Source organism: Stigmatopora argus, chromosome 5, assembly GCF_051989625.1.
Source record: "Stigmatopora argus isolate UIUO_Sarg chromosome 5, RoL_Sarg_1.0, whole genome shotgun sequence".
NCBI lineage: Eukaryota > Metazoa > Chordata > Actinopteri > Syngnathiformes > Syngnathidae > Stigmatopora > Stigmatopora argus.
Genome location: NC_135391.1, coordinates 16,644,958 through 16,661,047, shown reverse-complemented (window position 1 = coordinate 16,661,047; position 16,090 = coordinate 16,644,958). Strand labels below are relative to the sequence as shown.

The 16,090-nt window shown below is 39.6% G+C and overlaps 1 protein-coding gene across 5 annotated transcripts in view; it reads left to right on the top strand.

Annotated features, from left to right (window-relative positions):
- Window positions 1–16,090, top strand: part of rtkna (rhotekin a) — a 67,736-nt gene that overhangs the window by 37,991 nt on the left and 13,655 nt on the right. For 4 of the 5 annotated variants that reach the window (XM_077599998.1, XM_077600000.1, XM_077600001.1 and 1 more), the window contains exons 2-5: window positions 13,282–13,543; window positions 14,437–14,490; window positions 15,643–15,760; window positions 15,853–16,077. In XM_077599998.1, coding sequence (XP_077456124.1) covers window positions 13,282–13,543; window positions 14,437–14,490; window positions 15,643–15,760; window positions 15,853–16,077 — 659 coding nt within the window. The remainder of the gene's footprint in view (window positions 1–13,281; window positions 13,544–14,436; window positions 14,491–15,642; window positions 15,761–15,852; window positions 16,078–16,090) is intronic. The other variant, XM_077599999.1, reaches the window with a different exon arrangement.

Here is a 16,090-nt window from a genome sequence, read left to right as displayed (position 1 = left end):
TGCAGTACAAAACAAGTTACTACATGTGTATGAATATGCATATATATATATATATATATATATATATATATATATATATATATATATATATATATATATATATATATATATATATATATCAGCAAAACATAAGGTTTTTTCACAACGCAATCGTAAACGGAACAAACAAATTTAAATTAACTTGGATTAATATATACAGACACTCAAACATACGTTTAATGTAACTTTACACAAAACTGAATTCTAATTTTGTTGTAATCTTTTGTTACCTTCGTTTTCCGGGTTGGCGGTTTGCCACGCCTCCATCCTCACGTTCGCTATCGATGGGTTGTTTGCTGTTGTACTACGTATTCCCTTCAAAATATTCCGAAAATGATTCACACAAATGTCCTCACAATAGGATAACCCACGACCACTTGCCAACGAGAAATAGTCTTGTAGTACATTTTAGCGATCGCTCCGCTGCTCATAAAGACCGGCTCGCAACTCCCTCGTTGTAATGGCTCTGGTCGCACCCGCTTTGAACGGCGCCTATGAGAGAGAGTTGCGACCAGAAATATTACAAAGAGGGAATTGCGAGCCAGTGCCGCTGATGTTCTTAGGAGCAGCGAACGAGAAGTAATATAATACTCCTCGTATTAGATAATAATAATAACAGGAAATGCAACAGCTGAGCTTACCCACGTATTGATTGTGGGTAAAGTTTTATTCTGAGAAAGAGTGCCATTGCCTGTCGGCGTTGTGTGCACGAGTATACTTCATTACTCAGAAAGCCCTCTTTTTCCCGCGCATGCGCGTTGTGCGTTTCCTGGTCTGAATAACTCATTCAGTGCTCGTAGATATTGTTATACACGAAAGATATGCAAAAAAGACAGTGCCATGAGACCTGGCTTGGTCGCATCACGAAATTTTGATCGCATGACGGGCGAATTATTCGATCGAAATTGCCGTCGTAAGACGAGAATATTGTATGACGAGCGGTCGTATGACGAGGTACCACTGTATATGCATATATATGTGTGTGCAGCAGCTGCATGTCAGGATCATTGAAATACTGGGTGTCAGCCTCTATATGTCTTATGTGTCTAAGTATAAGTTAACGTGACTTAGGAGGCTTATGCATGTGAATGGATATACAGTGGTAGCGTGACTTATAAAAGTGACTCAATACTGGAAAATCAAATTTCCCATTTTTATTGAGTACTGTAGTCTGACTGCTGCTGCTACTTTGTGACTGCGGAGACCAAAACTTAAGTTATTTTTTATCACATAAGATTTTTGTACTAGTAGATCTATGTTTTCTTAGATATATGAAAAAAATCGTTTCTTTCATTGCAAGTTTAAAAAAAATAATAGTAAAGAATGACTATATGTGAAAATTGGCCATTAACTGATATTAAAATATCAAATAATTAAAGAATTTCTTGCTTAAACCTATTAGGAAAATATTGAGAAGCACTATTGTAGCAGTGAATTCAACTGACTTCACAACAGGCTACTTCTTGGCAGATAGAAACAAATACAGAACACTTTACATCTGTTTTCCTGAAGATCCTATTTTTGCCTGATTTCAGTGTAAAAATAATAGAAGCCATGCCTTTTCTCGCTTAAAACTATCATGATTCATTCATGCATGTGACATGACCAAGGCAGCTTCAATCCAGCCGTCTTCACAGGAAGTGATGAGCAACACACATTAAACCACCATTGTTGTTTTGATTGCGACAAATTTACACATTGCTCACACAGTGCTAATTTTTTACTTTTTTTAAAACATAAAACACTAATATATTAAAAGTGTCATTTTGAAAGTTTACTTTGTAATTCATTTTAAAATTTTGTCACGCATATTGGGACTTTTAGTGAACATGGCAGGCGCTTCTACACTTGTGACTCTGCACAACCTCCTAATCAACGTTTGTGTTGCCACTAAAAAATCAGTAGAATCAGAACACTGACTCCTGAGCTGTATTTAACATAATGATAGGCTTAAACTTGATGCACAAGGAAAGTTTGTCTTTACATTTTATGCAAAACTCCACAATAGTGCACTTCTTGATGCTGGAAGTGTTTAATTTTGTTGGAACGGACAGACGTCCATTCTATCCTATCTATTCTGCCAGTGAGCGACCTCAGCCAGCCTCTATCAATTCAAATGGATTGTACGTCTATCATAGACGTTGGTATCCAATGAGTTAAATGTCTGTGCTGATTTTTTTTTTGTAATCATGTGTGCGCTGGATTTTTAAAGGCCACATGTATCAGCTAGAAATTGGAAGCGCTTGACATGTGATCTTTCCATTCCCGGAATGCATGCAGCGCGTCGTCTGTGTGCGCGCAGAATTTAGCACTACGTGTTCCATGTGTCCCTGCTGCTGTTACAGCTTCAGCCATGTTGACTCATTAGCTGTGAAAAGGTCACTGAAGGTCTCCTCTTTTCATGCTTTCTGTGCAATACGACAATTGAGGTCGGCACCACTTCATTGCATTAGGCCATTACAGCAATTTAGCAGCGCAAGCTAGAATACCATCCCAACTCTGCTTTTCATTGTGTCTGCAAATTCTGCACGGGCAGTAAGCGAGAATGGAATCTTCTTGCAATCAATAACCACTCACTGCAGAGAAGATGAACTAGCTGTCAGTAGATGTGCCTTGCACTTCTTTTTGAATATGCATGGAGATAAATGTCTTGTCTTTTTCCCTTCACTCTGCTCTGGAGTGTGCTCTGGAGGTAATTGTTTTTGTCTTTCTCCAGAGATGCTAAGTACTATATGGATCACAATTCACAGAAAGGGCCAGTCCTTCCTTTGATTCATCTGTTATTTTGACGTACAGGTAAAGTAGTCAGGTTTTATCAGAGGAATCAATGTCAGTGCCCTTTTAGCCTATCACCCACCGTCCTGGCATCTTGCCTCTGATCGACATATAGTACATGACAGCAAGTCCGTTCTCATGTTTTTCTGCACTAGACACAACACTGGCAGTGCATACAAAGTGGAAAGCAGAATGCTAGAATTATTAAATACTCAGAGGTAGCTGAGATAACTGTAATTTTTTTAAGTGGCTGACCTCTTTATAAAAGCAATGGCTGTATTTCAAGGGTACTCGGTCGTTTGGTCGCCGATCATTTGTTCGCCGGTCTTTTGGTCGCCTGTCTTTTGGTCGCCGGTCTTTTGGTCGCCGGTCTTTTGGTCGACTGGAAGGTTATTGATAATTACCATTTAAATCGGTGCTCAAATTCCCTAAATACAAACTGCGAATTATTATTTAGTCATACTTAATGCCCTATTAATTATTAGGCTAAAGAAAAGCTCAAAATTTCCCGTACTTTTATTGTGTTTTGTTGGAGAACTTGTTAAGACCCTGACTGACGTCCCTTCCTAAGGGGACAACTCATGTACATACAAACTCTTATACACTCACACATCCGCTCAGTGAAACTGCTCAGGGCCATTGTTGGCTTTTATTGATGCGTAGACCGTGTTGTTTTTTCTTGTTTTGGTCGCCGGTCTTTTGGTCGCCTGTTGTTTGGGTCCGGGCGACCAAAAGACCGGCGACCAAAAGACTGGCAACCAAAAGACGGCGACCAAAAGACCGGCGACCAAACGACTGCACACGATTTCAAGTGAGTTTCCAATCAGCGCAAGTTGTCAAACCAAGTTAATGGCTAAAAATATACTTTTTTGTGATCCCATAATACAATGTGGACACCAACAGTTTATAGTCCAGTATGTATTATGAATGAACAAATAATTGTTTTGTTGAAAAAAAATGGTGTCTGGGCCTTATTGTCCAAAAAATTATATTAACTTTCTATACATATCATAGTTTTCTGCTTTTTCTCTCGCCTTCAACCCTTTGCCTTACAGTGGAGTACGTTTTATATATATGAACAAATGGCCTTTCTCTTGTTTGGTAAGTTCAGTTAGGTGCAGCTGTATCATATATAATAACGCAGTGTGTGTGTATTTATATAAATAAATATACGTGTGTGTTGGGCCCCCCAGTTTAAAATATCTAGTGCACAGAGAAATGTAACGTATTCCTCTGCTCAAAACGAATGAGTGGATTGGACTGTGTAAGAAAATAACAGCTGTTTATACTCTACTGCTTCATAAAACATACACAGCCACATACACCAATTACTATATATCTTTTAACCCAGAACAAATGTACATACTCTTTTTTTATATGTAGTTTAGGCTTTTTCAGTCTTCTATTGCTAGCTTTTGGTCATCCTGCTTTTCGGGCTTTGACCTCAAAGCCACTTCAAAAATGGCTTTTCTCAGTAATATTCTTTTTAGTTGTTTTCCTCCTGCTTTTTTATACACAGAAGTTTTTAGCGACCTAAAAGATTTATTCTGACCATGTGAATTGTAAAAAGAATGATAAATGTGAAGAATAACATAGAAGCAAACCTCTAGGGTCAAACAATACATTCCATTCGGCTGGTTGTCCTACAGTTAGGAAGTAATGCAAATAATGTATTGTTGTAGCGTACATAGAACTGATGCCAACATAAATGTTTATCAACATTAAACACATTTGGAAGTAATATTCTACCGATCTTAGTAGTCAAGCGTATTTAAAGACATTTAAGACTGTATCTACTGTACAATGTACAAGTTAAGGATCATTACTGGAAAAATGCAAGGTTTCCCACTTTGGCAAAAGTAGCAAATCATTATGTTTACAGGATTTTTATAGTGGTAACATTTTGGAGTATATTGGTTTACAGCTTCCAGATGCTTATGTTAATATTTTTTAATTACAAGAATGTGAAGGGATTTAGCTCAAAACCCTCTGGCTTCTCGGATTTCCTGTCCTTCTCTTCTGCTTTCTTTCATTAATTCAAACACAGCATTTCACGATTCATTCTCAAAAGAAACTACAGGAATATCAATCCAAGAACAGTAATGAATGTCCAATGTATTTTTACTGTTGGCTAAATTGAAATAGTAGAATTGGTTGGTAGTTGCTCAAAACTACCAGGGGGTATCCGTTAATATAAGTTACGGTTGAGCATCTGCTTGCTCAGATAAACGAGATATAAAGTACACACTAACTGAGGTTGGTTTTGATGCATTGCCAGACACACTGCATCAACAGCAGACAGATAACCACACCACCTCCTCACCTCTGTGACTGCCACACAATTACTTTGCCACCAAACTGTCTTTTTAATGTCTACTGCAGCTGTAAACGATCGCATAACACTGTGATTGACGGCGATAGACGTCCAATTGTTTGTTTGCCCCCACTCCCTGTCGGAATGGATTGGATGTCTCTCGCCGTAAATGGCATCCAATAAGTTCATGTATTACTAATATGGGTACCAGGAGGGGGTCACCCTTAGTTGGTGGCCAACCTACCTAAAGGCAATTTAGAGTGTTCAAACAGCAAGGCATGCATAATTTTGGGGATGTGGGAGTAAACCGGAGCACTTGGAGAAACAAACCCACGCAAGCCCAGGGAGAACATGCAAACTCCACACGTGATGCTTGGATCCCAACTGGGAATTGAACCCTTTGAACTGTGAGTCCGACACGCTAACCACTCTTCCACTGGGCCACAGCGAATAAGTTGAAGATGTTTAACTCAAGGAAAAATAATGACAACACATTGTGGACTTTTTCATGAAAGACCATGGCTTATAGCAATTAAGAGGTTTTTGTGGGACCTCCGAGAAACTAAACACAAAAAAATGACACTGATCACATTTTGTGAAATCAGTTTTCCCCATGTACAACCACGAAGGTAGACCTAAACATAGGTGCATGTGATGATGAGTAGTAATCACATGACGATGAAGGGTGAGCAATCTGCGATACTCGTAGCTGATTGGCTAAACTATTAGCGATATTGAAAAAATATCTGCCACCGTTTAAAATGTCCACTTGTTGGTAATACTTCCTCTTTTCTTCACTAATACACATCTGAAAAAGGAAATTGTCTTTTTAATCATAATTATTCCAACAAGATTCTTTCCATTGGATTGCACATAATAAACGTGTTGTATGTCTCGAGACATCTCGGCATAAGAAGACCAAAAGTAAAAAAATGACGGAATTACATGTTTTTGATATAGCTCAGCAAAGAATCCAATCTATGGTATTCTGTAAAGTGCCTTGCTACGTGATAGGGCACTATTAGCCCAATTAGGCCACATCACATTGTTCTCTCTGAATCTGGAGCATCAGTAATCAGAGCTGGTTTAAAGGACTCATAAGATGGAAAAAGATTTGATAGTTGTCTCATCTTACATCTGTCACTCATGTTTGTCAATAATTCATTCTTTCGTTTTTCTGCTTCTGGGTTCAATCACTCTGTCTGCACCCTTTTGCAACAATGCTGGCTTTTCTCCTTCGTCTGTGCAAACCAATTTCTGTCCTCATATATTCATAGTATGAACGATTAATGAAATTATTTTTGTCCATATGCACGCTCCAGAAGCACCAGAATATTCCCTTATTAAAAGGGTCACCAATTGAAAGGCTTTATGAATATTTTGATTGCCTACTTTGACTTGAGGGTTATTCCAGGATGCTATTAATTCAAGGACACGAGCACACATTCCCTTAGCAAGATGGGGAGCTACTTTGTCATGATTGGGCGTCTTTGGCTCCGTGTACCGTCTTGTCAGACAAAAGTGGGGGCCAGCACATGTGCTCCATAACACATGTAACCATATATTGTAAATAAGACAGCACTACTAACAGTTATGAATTATGGAATGCAATAAAAGCAGGTTTGACTATCGGCGCCCTTGGCTAAAGAGTGAGACAGGGAATAAATGAGTGCTTTTCCACAGCTCGCTTTATACAACAACTGCATGCAATACTGTACTTTCTCATGTACACTGTCTGCAGCATACACGAATGTTAGATTCCGCCTCTAAATCAATTATCTAAGATTTACTCTCCGATTCAAAGAGGGAGGCCGTGTGTGAATTGAAGTCGTTAATTGGCATGGCAAGTTAAACTCAGCTGATTTGCAAGCGTCAGCTCATTAGAGCTCTTTAAATGCGCTTGAGTGCATTGCTTGGCAAATGTTGAGCCTGGACTTATGAGAAGATAAGTGCCCACCCGCTTGTTTCCCTTAATGTTTGCAGCTCAACAGGGGCTCCTGCAAGCTCATCCTCATTTCACCCTCCCTTTTGCTCCTTTTGCTGCAGCTTCTTAGGCTATCCCACATACAATTCGGACCTTTTTTTGTTGAGACATAGATACAATTCCTACTGTTTTAGGAATGCAACCAAAAGAATGTAAAGGAATGTAATTTACATCAACAATTTTTTAAGGGTCCACACATACTCAAACCACTTTAATACTTCATTGCAAATGCTTTGTAGTCAATTACAGCCTGAAATCTGGATCGCATTGACATTACCAGAGATTGGATTCCATTCCTTGTGAATTTCTGCCAGGTGAACTGTCTTCAGTTCCTGCTTGGTTTTGATTCCAGTAAGTGAAATGCATACTCAATTGGATCCAAGTCAGGTGATGGAATTCGCCATTGCATAAAATTCCACTTTCTCTCAAAAAGCTTAATATTCAATATCCAACTGCCCTTTGATGTCTCCTACTGTGCATTGTGAAGCATTTGGATTGGATAACTTTATTATTTATCCCGTGTTCAGGAAATTTCATTGTGACAGTAGCAAGAAAAGGCACAGTTATAAGTTAGACAGTAGTCGTAAAGGCCGCAGAACAACAAAGCAAAAGCACAAAGTACAAAGCAAATCAAAGTAAATTGGATCATTAAGAATCACCCAATCAAATCATTAAGACAGAAAAGCACCAAAAACACAAAACGAGCAAGAGTGGATGGAGTTACCGCCACCGGCTGCCACTTGAACGGCGCCATTTTGGTTGCGGTAGCAAAAACGGATACAGACTCAAAAGACGTAAAGTTGGACAAAAACTGGAACCACACACAGGAAGTCTTCCACAAGATGGAGTCTTTTCAGGGATTAGGGTTAATTTGTTGGTAGGTTAGATTCAAATTGTGTTTAAACCATGCTTGAACGCGCAGGGAGAATATTGGAACTCAACTCCAAATAGGATAGCCTTGGCCACTCGTAAAAAGATACAACACATTCTGACGATTGTTGCATGTCGCCTGGAGGTGTGAATCATCTTGTCCTACTGAGAAGTGTCATTCACAGCTATGCGTGCTGGGCTTTGCTAATTTAAATCACAAAATATAACACCTAATTTTTTTAATTGGTATTCTGATGTCTTCAAGAAAGAACTTGACTGATGAGGTCAACAAGAGGTTGTGTGTGGAGCACACGTGTGGATAGTGTGCAGGATAGTATATGCAAGTGCTACACAAATCAATAATGAACGAATGTCCATTCCAACTAGATGGGATGTTTAGGGGTGTCTGTGGCACTGAAAGATGAGCAACAAATGTTAATTTTAATTCACTGTCTGCTCCTCCAATCTGTTTTAACTGGGATGTTCATTTGCTGCTAACTTTTTCAGTTCAAATGGATTGGATGTCTATATGTAACAAGATTATTTCAATTCACAGAAAAAATTTGATTTCTCATTGAACAGTGGCGCTCAAAGAGTGTCAAATAGTAGTATCGAAAGGGTATTGCACTTTTTCTGTCAATATTGAGTTGAAAATTTTAATGTGATGAAAACAAGCATTGCCTGATTGGTAATGATGACTGATCAGGTAATTTTGCAAAAAAATAGTATTTTTTATTTTTTTTACATGGATATTGTCAAAAGAAACAGGAAAAAATTGAATTGATACTAAACACCACCGGTAGTAGAAATTAGCTTTCATGGCAAGCTAACATTAAGATCACATTATGGAAAAGGTATAATGTCTGAAATGTGGAAATATTTTACATTTGGATGTGCTTTTTTTTTCTTTTCCAACAATTAGCAATGTTTTAGATCAGCACTTATCCTTAGATCTTCAAAATCAGGTTAGTCGCACTCTCACTCAGGTAGAAAAATATAGGATCGGCAGAATATCAGACGATACATGAGCCATTGTCTGTGGAGGTCTTAATTTGTTAATTGCCTGACAGTATGTCCTGCTAGTTGCTTGCATTAGTATTTGTCCATCACTGTTGAAAAGCCTCCTACTTACATGTTTACTTGTCCCCATTTTGAAATCTTATCAGAAGCATGAGTACATATTTGTTTTTTTTAATGACCAGACATTTTTTAACCACAATTCCATGTCCTGTATAACCTAAATAGGATGTTCTTTTCACATCTTAATGTTGGTACTGAAAATAAACACACATTGGTCACGTGCAACATTCTTTTCAACCCAACAGTTGTTGATAAGATTTCGTCTTGAAGCGGCACCTAGGCACACATAAATTTAAACACGGCAGCCGCATGGTTTATATGCGGGGGGACCACACAAGTAGTCATAAAGTAGATAATAATGTATCTGTGTGTAGCGGACTAAAATTAACTTTGCTTTTACATGAGTCCGCTTTAGGATTTGTCTGTTGGCAGATTTCAGCTGCAGCAGTGCGATTCTATGATAATGCATGTCCAAAATCAATCTATAGCATATGAGCTTTCACTTTAGAATGCGATTAAAAGGAGACACAGTACTTTACTCCTGGTGCTGTTTCAGCACTTTGAACAAACACACTCTATTCATGCACTCTTTAGGACAAGACGTCTATTTTCCCCTCAGTTATTTGATGGCAGCTGCAATCTACAACACTTTAGGGATGTTCTTATTAGAATTAGAACATTGCTTATGATTCCTGTGGGTGTTTTCGCTCATCATGCTTGTTACTTCCGCCTTATCTCATGCCAGTGGCTTATGTTGTTAATTAGTGTGGTATTTGATAGATTATCATTGTAGTAAAAGATGGATTTGACGAAGTGAAAGCAAATGATTTAATATGGTTAACCCTAAACCAGGATAAAGTGTTGTTGTTGTGAAATCTCTAGTAACTCATCAAGCAGTGCAAGTAGGAAGAAGTTTAAATTATGAAATACATTACAGCATTTACAACAGCCATTTGTTTCAAATTACAACGTTGGTTTCCTGGGTTTTAGTGTTTTAAGTCTAAATATGACATTGTAAAAATAGTTCCTTTTTATAGAGCGACTCTGGTTTATCTATCCTGGTTATTTGGAGCAAATGTAAAATGACATGACCTTTTGAGTTTGGGGCCAACAGAATCATTTTCCTTTTTTTCTTCTCCATATTTCTTATGTTACTGTTGCCCCACATGGAGGAAAAGTGGGAAACAGTGAAAAGGAAGGGAAACACATCATTGTCATTTGCTGTGTGTGGGTAATTCTTTGTCTAAAAAAAACCCATGTCTTTCTACATGCACATGGGGGCTTAAAATGCTTGTATGTCATCAACCCATTCTAGAAAACCACTAGCAATGGGATTAATAATGCCAGGCAATGAGTTCTATTTTTTCCTAATATATTTCGAAGAACAGATATCCGTAAGCTTTTAACTGTAGTACCACAGTGTGGTTGGGGGGAATGGATACAGGGCAGAGTTCAAGGGTTGGCGATCTAACAGCCAAAGCCTACTCATGTGGAACTAGAGATCGTAAACAATCCATTACACACCATCTGCGGGGGCGTCAAATCTCCAACCAACACTTAAAGTATGTTTGTCTTGATGTTGTGTGAGTGTGATTTGTGTGTAAAATCACACTAACGGGCACACTAGTGAGGATAAACGCAGACACAACCTGACCAGATGGGGACAGAAAGGTCATCGAGGAAGTGACCATCTGGTATGGACCCCTACCTAAACTTTACTCTTGCATAAGTTTTTCTTGCTGTAAATTCCTAGAAAATGTAGAGTTGATTCCATTCATAAGATTCTTTTCCTAGTCCGGTAAAATTCTGTGTGAATAGCGAAATGATAATTTGACACTAAGTCACTGTACGTCAGACCACCACCTAAGGGAGAAGTCTTGAATAAATTAATGATGAGATGTAGACCTGACATTTCTGTTAGCAGTAGGAAGGATGAGGAGTGGATTGTTGATGGCTGAATGTGTTAGGAAAAGATAAAAGACAGGTCATTTCAGTTTGTTTCTAAATATAAAAAAGGAAAACAATTGTAAAATGTGAAATCAATTTGCATCTCCGGCATGTTTGGTTGATTAAATATGTCACAGATGATCATTGAAATTTTGGGGGACTTTGATCTTAATATTGCCAAGCCCCAAAGTATAATATTCAAATTGCTATGGCAGTTGATAAAAGAAAAAACATTTTTTTTATTTAAAACATTGAATTAAATTTAAAAAACGCCTATTACTGGACATAGACGTTCAATCCATTTTGACAGTGACGGCTGGCAGTGATCATTCACAGCCAACTTCTCCCAGTTAAAATGGACTGGATGTTTTTTGCGTTAATAGTGAGGGTTTGGGAAAAAATTGAAGTGCTGAAAACATAAATCAAAGGGCGCAATGGCAGCCATGTGAACCACTATATAAGCATGTTTGATGGGTTTATTTTTCATCGGGTATCTGGTGGTATGCTGCTTGCTTAGCTAAAGGCTTAGTTTGAGATCTCGGCTATTTGTCTTCTATTTTGAGATGCCCAGAAGGAAAAGCCTGCTAATTAAGCCGCTATAAATACAGGACCTCCGCATAGCAGGTCACACTTGGACCTGTTTCAACTGGACTCATCCTGATAAAGTCTGAGCTGGGCTTTTGCTCATTACGCCATTTAGCCCAATTCAAAGGAGAGAAATGAGAACGTATCCAATATCGTATATTTTTTAAGGGTATTAGCGCTGTGAAATGTTTTATGCTTTTCTTTGGAAATTTTTGATGAACTGATTAGCATCAATCGACCCTGCGGATGAGCCCGTCGGCCTGGGTTCGAATTCAGGTCGGACCGGACCACCTGTATGGGGTTTGCATGTTCTCTCCGGTCCTGTGTGGGTTTCCTCCGGGTACTCCGGTTTCCTCCGACATTCCAAAAACATGCATGGTAGGCTGATTGGACACGCTCTAAATTGCACCGAGGTATGGGTCTGAGTGTGAATGGCTGTTCGTCTCCTTGTGCCCTATGATCGGTTGGCCACCGATTCAGGGTGTGTCCCCCCCCCGACCCGAAGTCAGCTGGGATAGGCCCCAGGACCCACTCTGGCCCTTGTGAGGATAAGCAGTGCGGAAAATGAATGTATGAAGAATATAACATGTTTTCTTGTCAAGAATACATTCAGCAATACGTAGTCTGAAAATCAAGTTTGTAATTACTATATTCAGTCTTGTACATTTGATTTTCTCCCCTGATGTTCCATTGCATATCACAATGAATGTATTTAGTGGTTTGGCTTCACAGTCCGGGAATATATTTGTGATCTTTTTGGTGATTTACTGCTCTTTTGGAACATTTCACTGCCATGTCGTACTGTTCTCCAAAAGCTGGTAAATCTGCATTCTCCACTCTGTGAGCCTGTCACATCAGGCAGGATTCATACAGACAGGTAGCGGAGGTATTTTGAGGACAGTGAAGTTGTACTAATGAGGGTCCAGAGGAAAACATAAGTAGAGGAACTGAAATGAAAAGAAGAAAGAATTAATGAATGTGACTAGCTAGAGTCAAGGAGGTAAAAAAACGGAGCATGAGATTAATTGTGTGCATTTGTCAATCAATCTTGTTTTTTGACAGCCATAGACGTCGATGTTGTTGTCCATTTTATAGATATATATAGAGAGATATATACTGTCAATGGCAGTTAACAAAAACATTTCTTGGTATGTTTGTGAGTGCGAATAGTCATCTGTCTCTTTGTGTGCCCTACGGCTGACTGGCGAGCAGTCTACGATATAGTCTGCCTTTCGCCTCAAGTCATCTGGGATGGGCTCCAGCAACCCCGCAATCCTTACGAGGATGCGCGGTATGGAAGCTGAATGAATGCTTATCCTGACAAGGGTCAAAACGGCACTGGAGTCTATCCCAGTCATTTATGGGCACTTGCCGTTGGACACACGAATTGCTTGCCAGCCAATTGCAGAAATCAATTGTTGTCAATAATTTTTGAATAAACAATTATTTGTCAGTCGGTCAAATAATTTTAACAGCCCTACAGGTTAATTTAGTTTTAGTGGCACCTAAATGAAAGGGCAAATGCAGCTGATGTGCAGATATATGCTGGAAGTTCATCCCAGAGGTGCCAATTTACATATATCCCAGTGTTGGACAGCTTCTTTCTGAATGTATTTCCTATTGGTGCTTTCACCCTTGTCCATCTGTGAAATTAAGCCATTTTTGATGTTCTTCCCTGTCTGTGTAGGACAGTGACATCCAGAAAAAAATCGACCATGAGATCAGGATGCGAGACGGGGCCTGCAAGCTGCTGGCTGCCTGTTCCCAGCGAGACCAGGCCTTGGAGGCAGCCAAGAGCCTGCAGACGTGCAGCACTCGCATCATGGCCTATATGTCCGAGCTGCAGAAGATGAAAGAAGCGCAGGTCATGCAGAAGGTCACACGGAGGTCGTCGGATGCCGGCCCCATGGATGACAGGCTGCCGTGCAAAGGGAAAGTAGCCATATCAGGCAAGTACTCTCTTTTTTGGACTTATTCATAGTATTATCCTTTAATGCCAAAGAAAATACATCTAAAACAAAAGCCCCATTTCTTGTTTGCTGAGTAGAAGGCAAAAAAGCTAATAGAATCTTGAGTGTAATTTGATTCTGTGAGACCAGCTCTTCATTAGTGCATACTTGACTGTGCGTATTGACTGTGGTGAGCTTGCTGACGAGCACACTCCGCCCATCACATCCGGTGAAGGCAGGCAAATGAATCATTATTGAGTGCAGAGCACCACTTGTCTCTTCTAACATAATTCACACCAGGGAGCATGAAATTCAGGCTGTTTATTAACTTGCCAATGGCAGATCACTGTACTACCGTATTTTCTCGCATATTAGCCGCCTCCGCATATGAGCCGTACGTGAGCGGTACAACCAGGAAGCGGTCCAGTTTTCACTAAGTCTCTGGCTGCAATAATAGCATGAGATGCACAGTACGCAAGTATCAAGGCTGATATTTTATTGATCGGCCGCTAGACCTTCGATCAGCCTTAACAACTATTGGGATGTGCTGACATGGTAAACACTACGAACACATGTATCAAGGCTACCCACGTCTGGCCAGTCAGAGCACGTTTAACTACGGTAAGGTGGCGGCGCCCTTAGCGAGCAATGGTAGCCACAAATAATTGAGATTTTCACGTTTTATGCAAAATGCGTTTTTTTTTTCATTTTTATTTCATTCATAGATGTCAAATTAAATTTTGTTTAGCGTTTTATCTGTTTATATTTTCTGTTATCATTTTTTTGTGCGACAAATACGGCATATATGTGAGAAAATACGGTAGGTATTAAGTTTATCCTGGATCTGTGATTAGCATGTTTGTAATCTCCTCTCCCATGTGTTGTTATGGCAGATCTCCGTATACCGCTCATGTGGAAAGACACAGAGTACTTCAAAAACAAAGGAGGTAAGGAGGAGCTGCTGTGCGACCACTTCAGAATTTTCAAGAAGCAGATACAGCCTAATAGAGCCCAAAGAGTATTTAAAGCTGGAGTCACAAACTCCGGGCCTCGAGGGCACCTATCTAGTCTATTTTCTATGTCTCCCTCCACAAACCCACCTGAATCAAATGATCAACTCCTCAGCAATCTCTCCAGAATTATGGTTATTTGATTCAGTTGTGTTGAAGAAGGGAGATATGGAAAACAGACTGCATAGGTGCCCTGGTGTTGGGGACCCCTAATTTAAGGTATCACAAAACTTTTTTCCATGGCATATAACTACTTCACACAAAGTACAATTTGTGCTTATATTTTTTTCATCAAATTATAGCATATAATTGATTTCTTTTCCCTGATAGGCTATGTGCTTATGTTAAAGCAGGGGTGTCAAACCCAGTTTGGTTGGCGGGCCACATTCATGGTGACCAGATCTCATGTGGGCCGGACCATTTTAGATATAATATTTAGATTTTTTTATTTTTATAAATGGATTAAAAGAACTGGATTAAAAGCCCTTAATATTCAGTTTTTTATAGATCTAAAACAATGTTTATTTTAGCTTTTTTATATATTTTTAGATTTTTAAATTTTACAAAATGATTTTGGAACTAAAAACACAGAAAAAAATGATTAAAAAATTACAATTATTGATTTAAAAGAGGGGAAATCAGGAAATTTAATATACATCTATACTCTTCATTATAATTTGATCCTAAAACAGAAAGTCGTCACTCATGATTTACTTTCCCGGGCCACACAAAATGATGCGGCGGGCCAGATTTGGCCCCCGGGCCGGCACTTTGACCCGTGTGTTAACGCATTGGACTTTCACACTAAACTTTCCAATGACCTTCCGTTTTGTCTAACTTCCTCTTGAGGAAGTCAATGTGGGTTAATTCGTGCACGGTCTCTTGGCACTCGGCTGGAAATAATCTACATGACCTGCACATACAAATGAACTCAGGAGACAGGTAGTGGACTTTTAACCAAGCTTAATGAGGTTATTAAGCGTACAGAGACACAGTCTGAGCATTTAGGGTATTAAGAGAGTAGGTAAGAGGTAGACTGTTTTTTTTAAGTGATCTTTTTGTATAAACCTGGTTTTCATCTTCTTGCAGAGCTCCACCGGTGTGCAGTGTTTTGCCTCCTGCAGTTAGGAGGCGAGATCTTTGACACGGACATGGTCATAGTAGACCGCACTCTCACGGACATTTGCTTCGACAACACCATTGTGTTGTAAGTTCCAGACCTGTTTCGCTCAACACATGCAATTAAATGACTGCATTTTGTCGCTAGTGAAGTTGATCGTATTTCTCCTTGTGCGACAGCAGTGATGCTGGCCCTGCTTTCAAGCTGCGTTTGGAGCTATACAGTTGCTGCTCAGAGGACGACTTCTCAGCAGGGAATACACCCAGGAAGCTAGCCAGCAAGCTCAGCTCCTCATTGGGTCGCTCAGCTGGGAAGAAACTGCGAGCGGCTATTGAGCCTGGCCCATGCAGCCCAATCAGTAATGGGGGGGCCTCTCCTCTTCTTCTGCCAGTTCCCTCTGTACCGTAAGTAGGATAA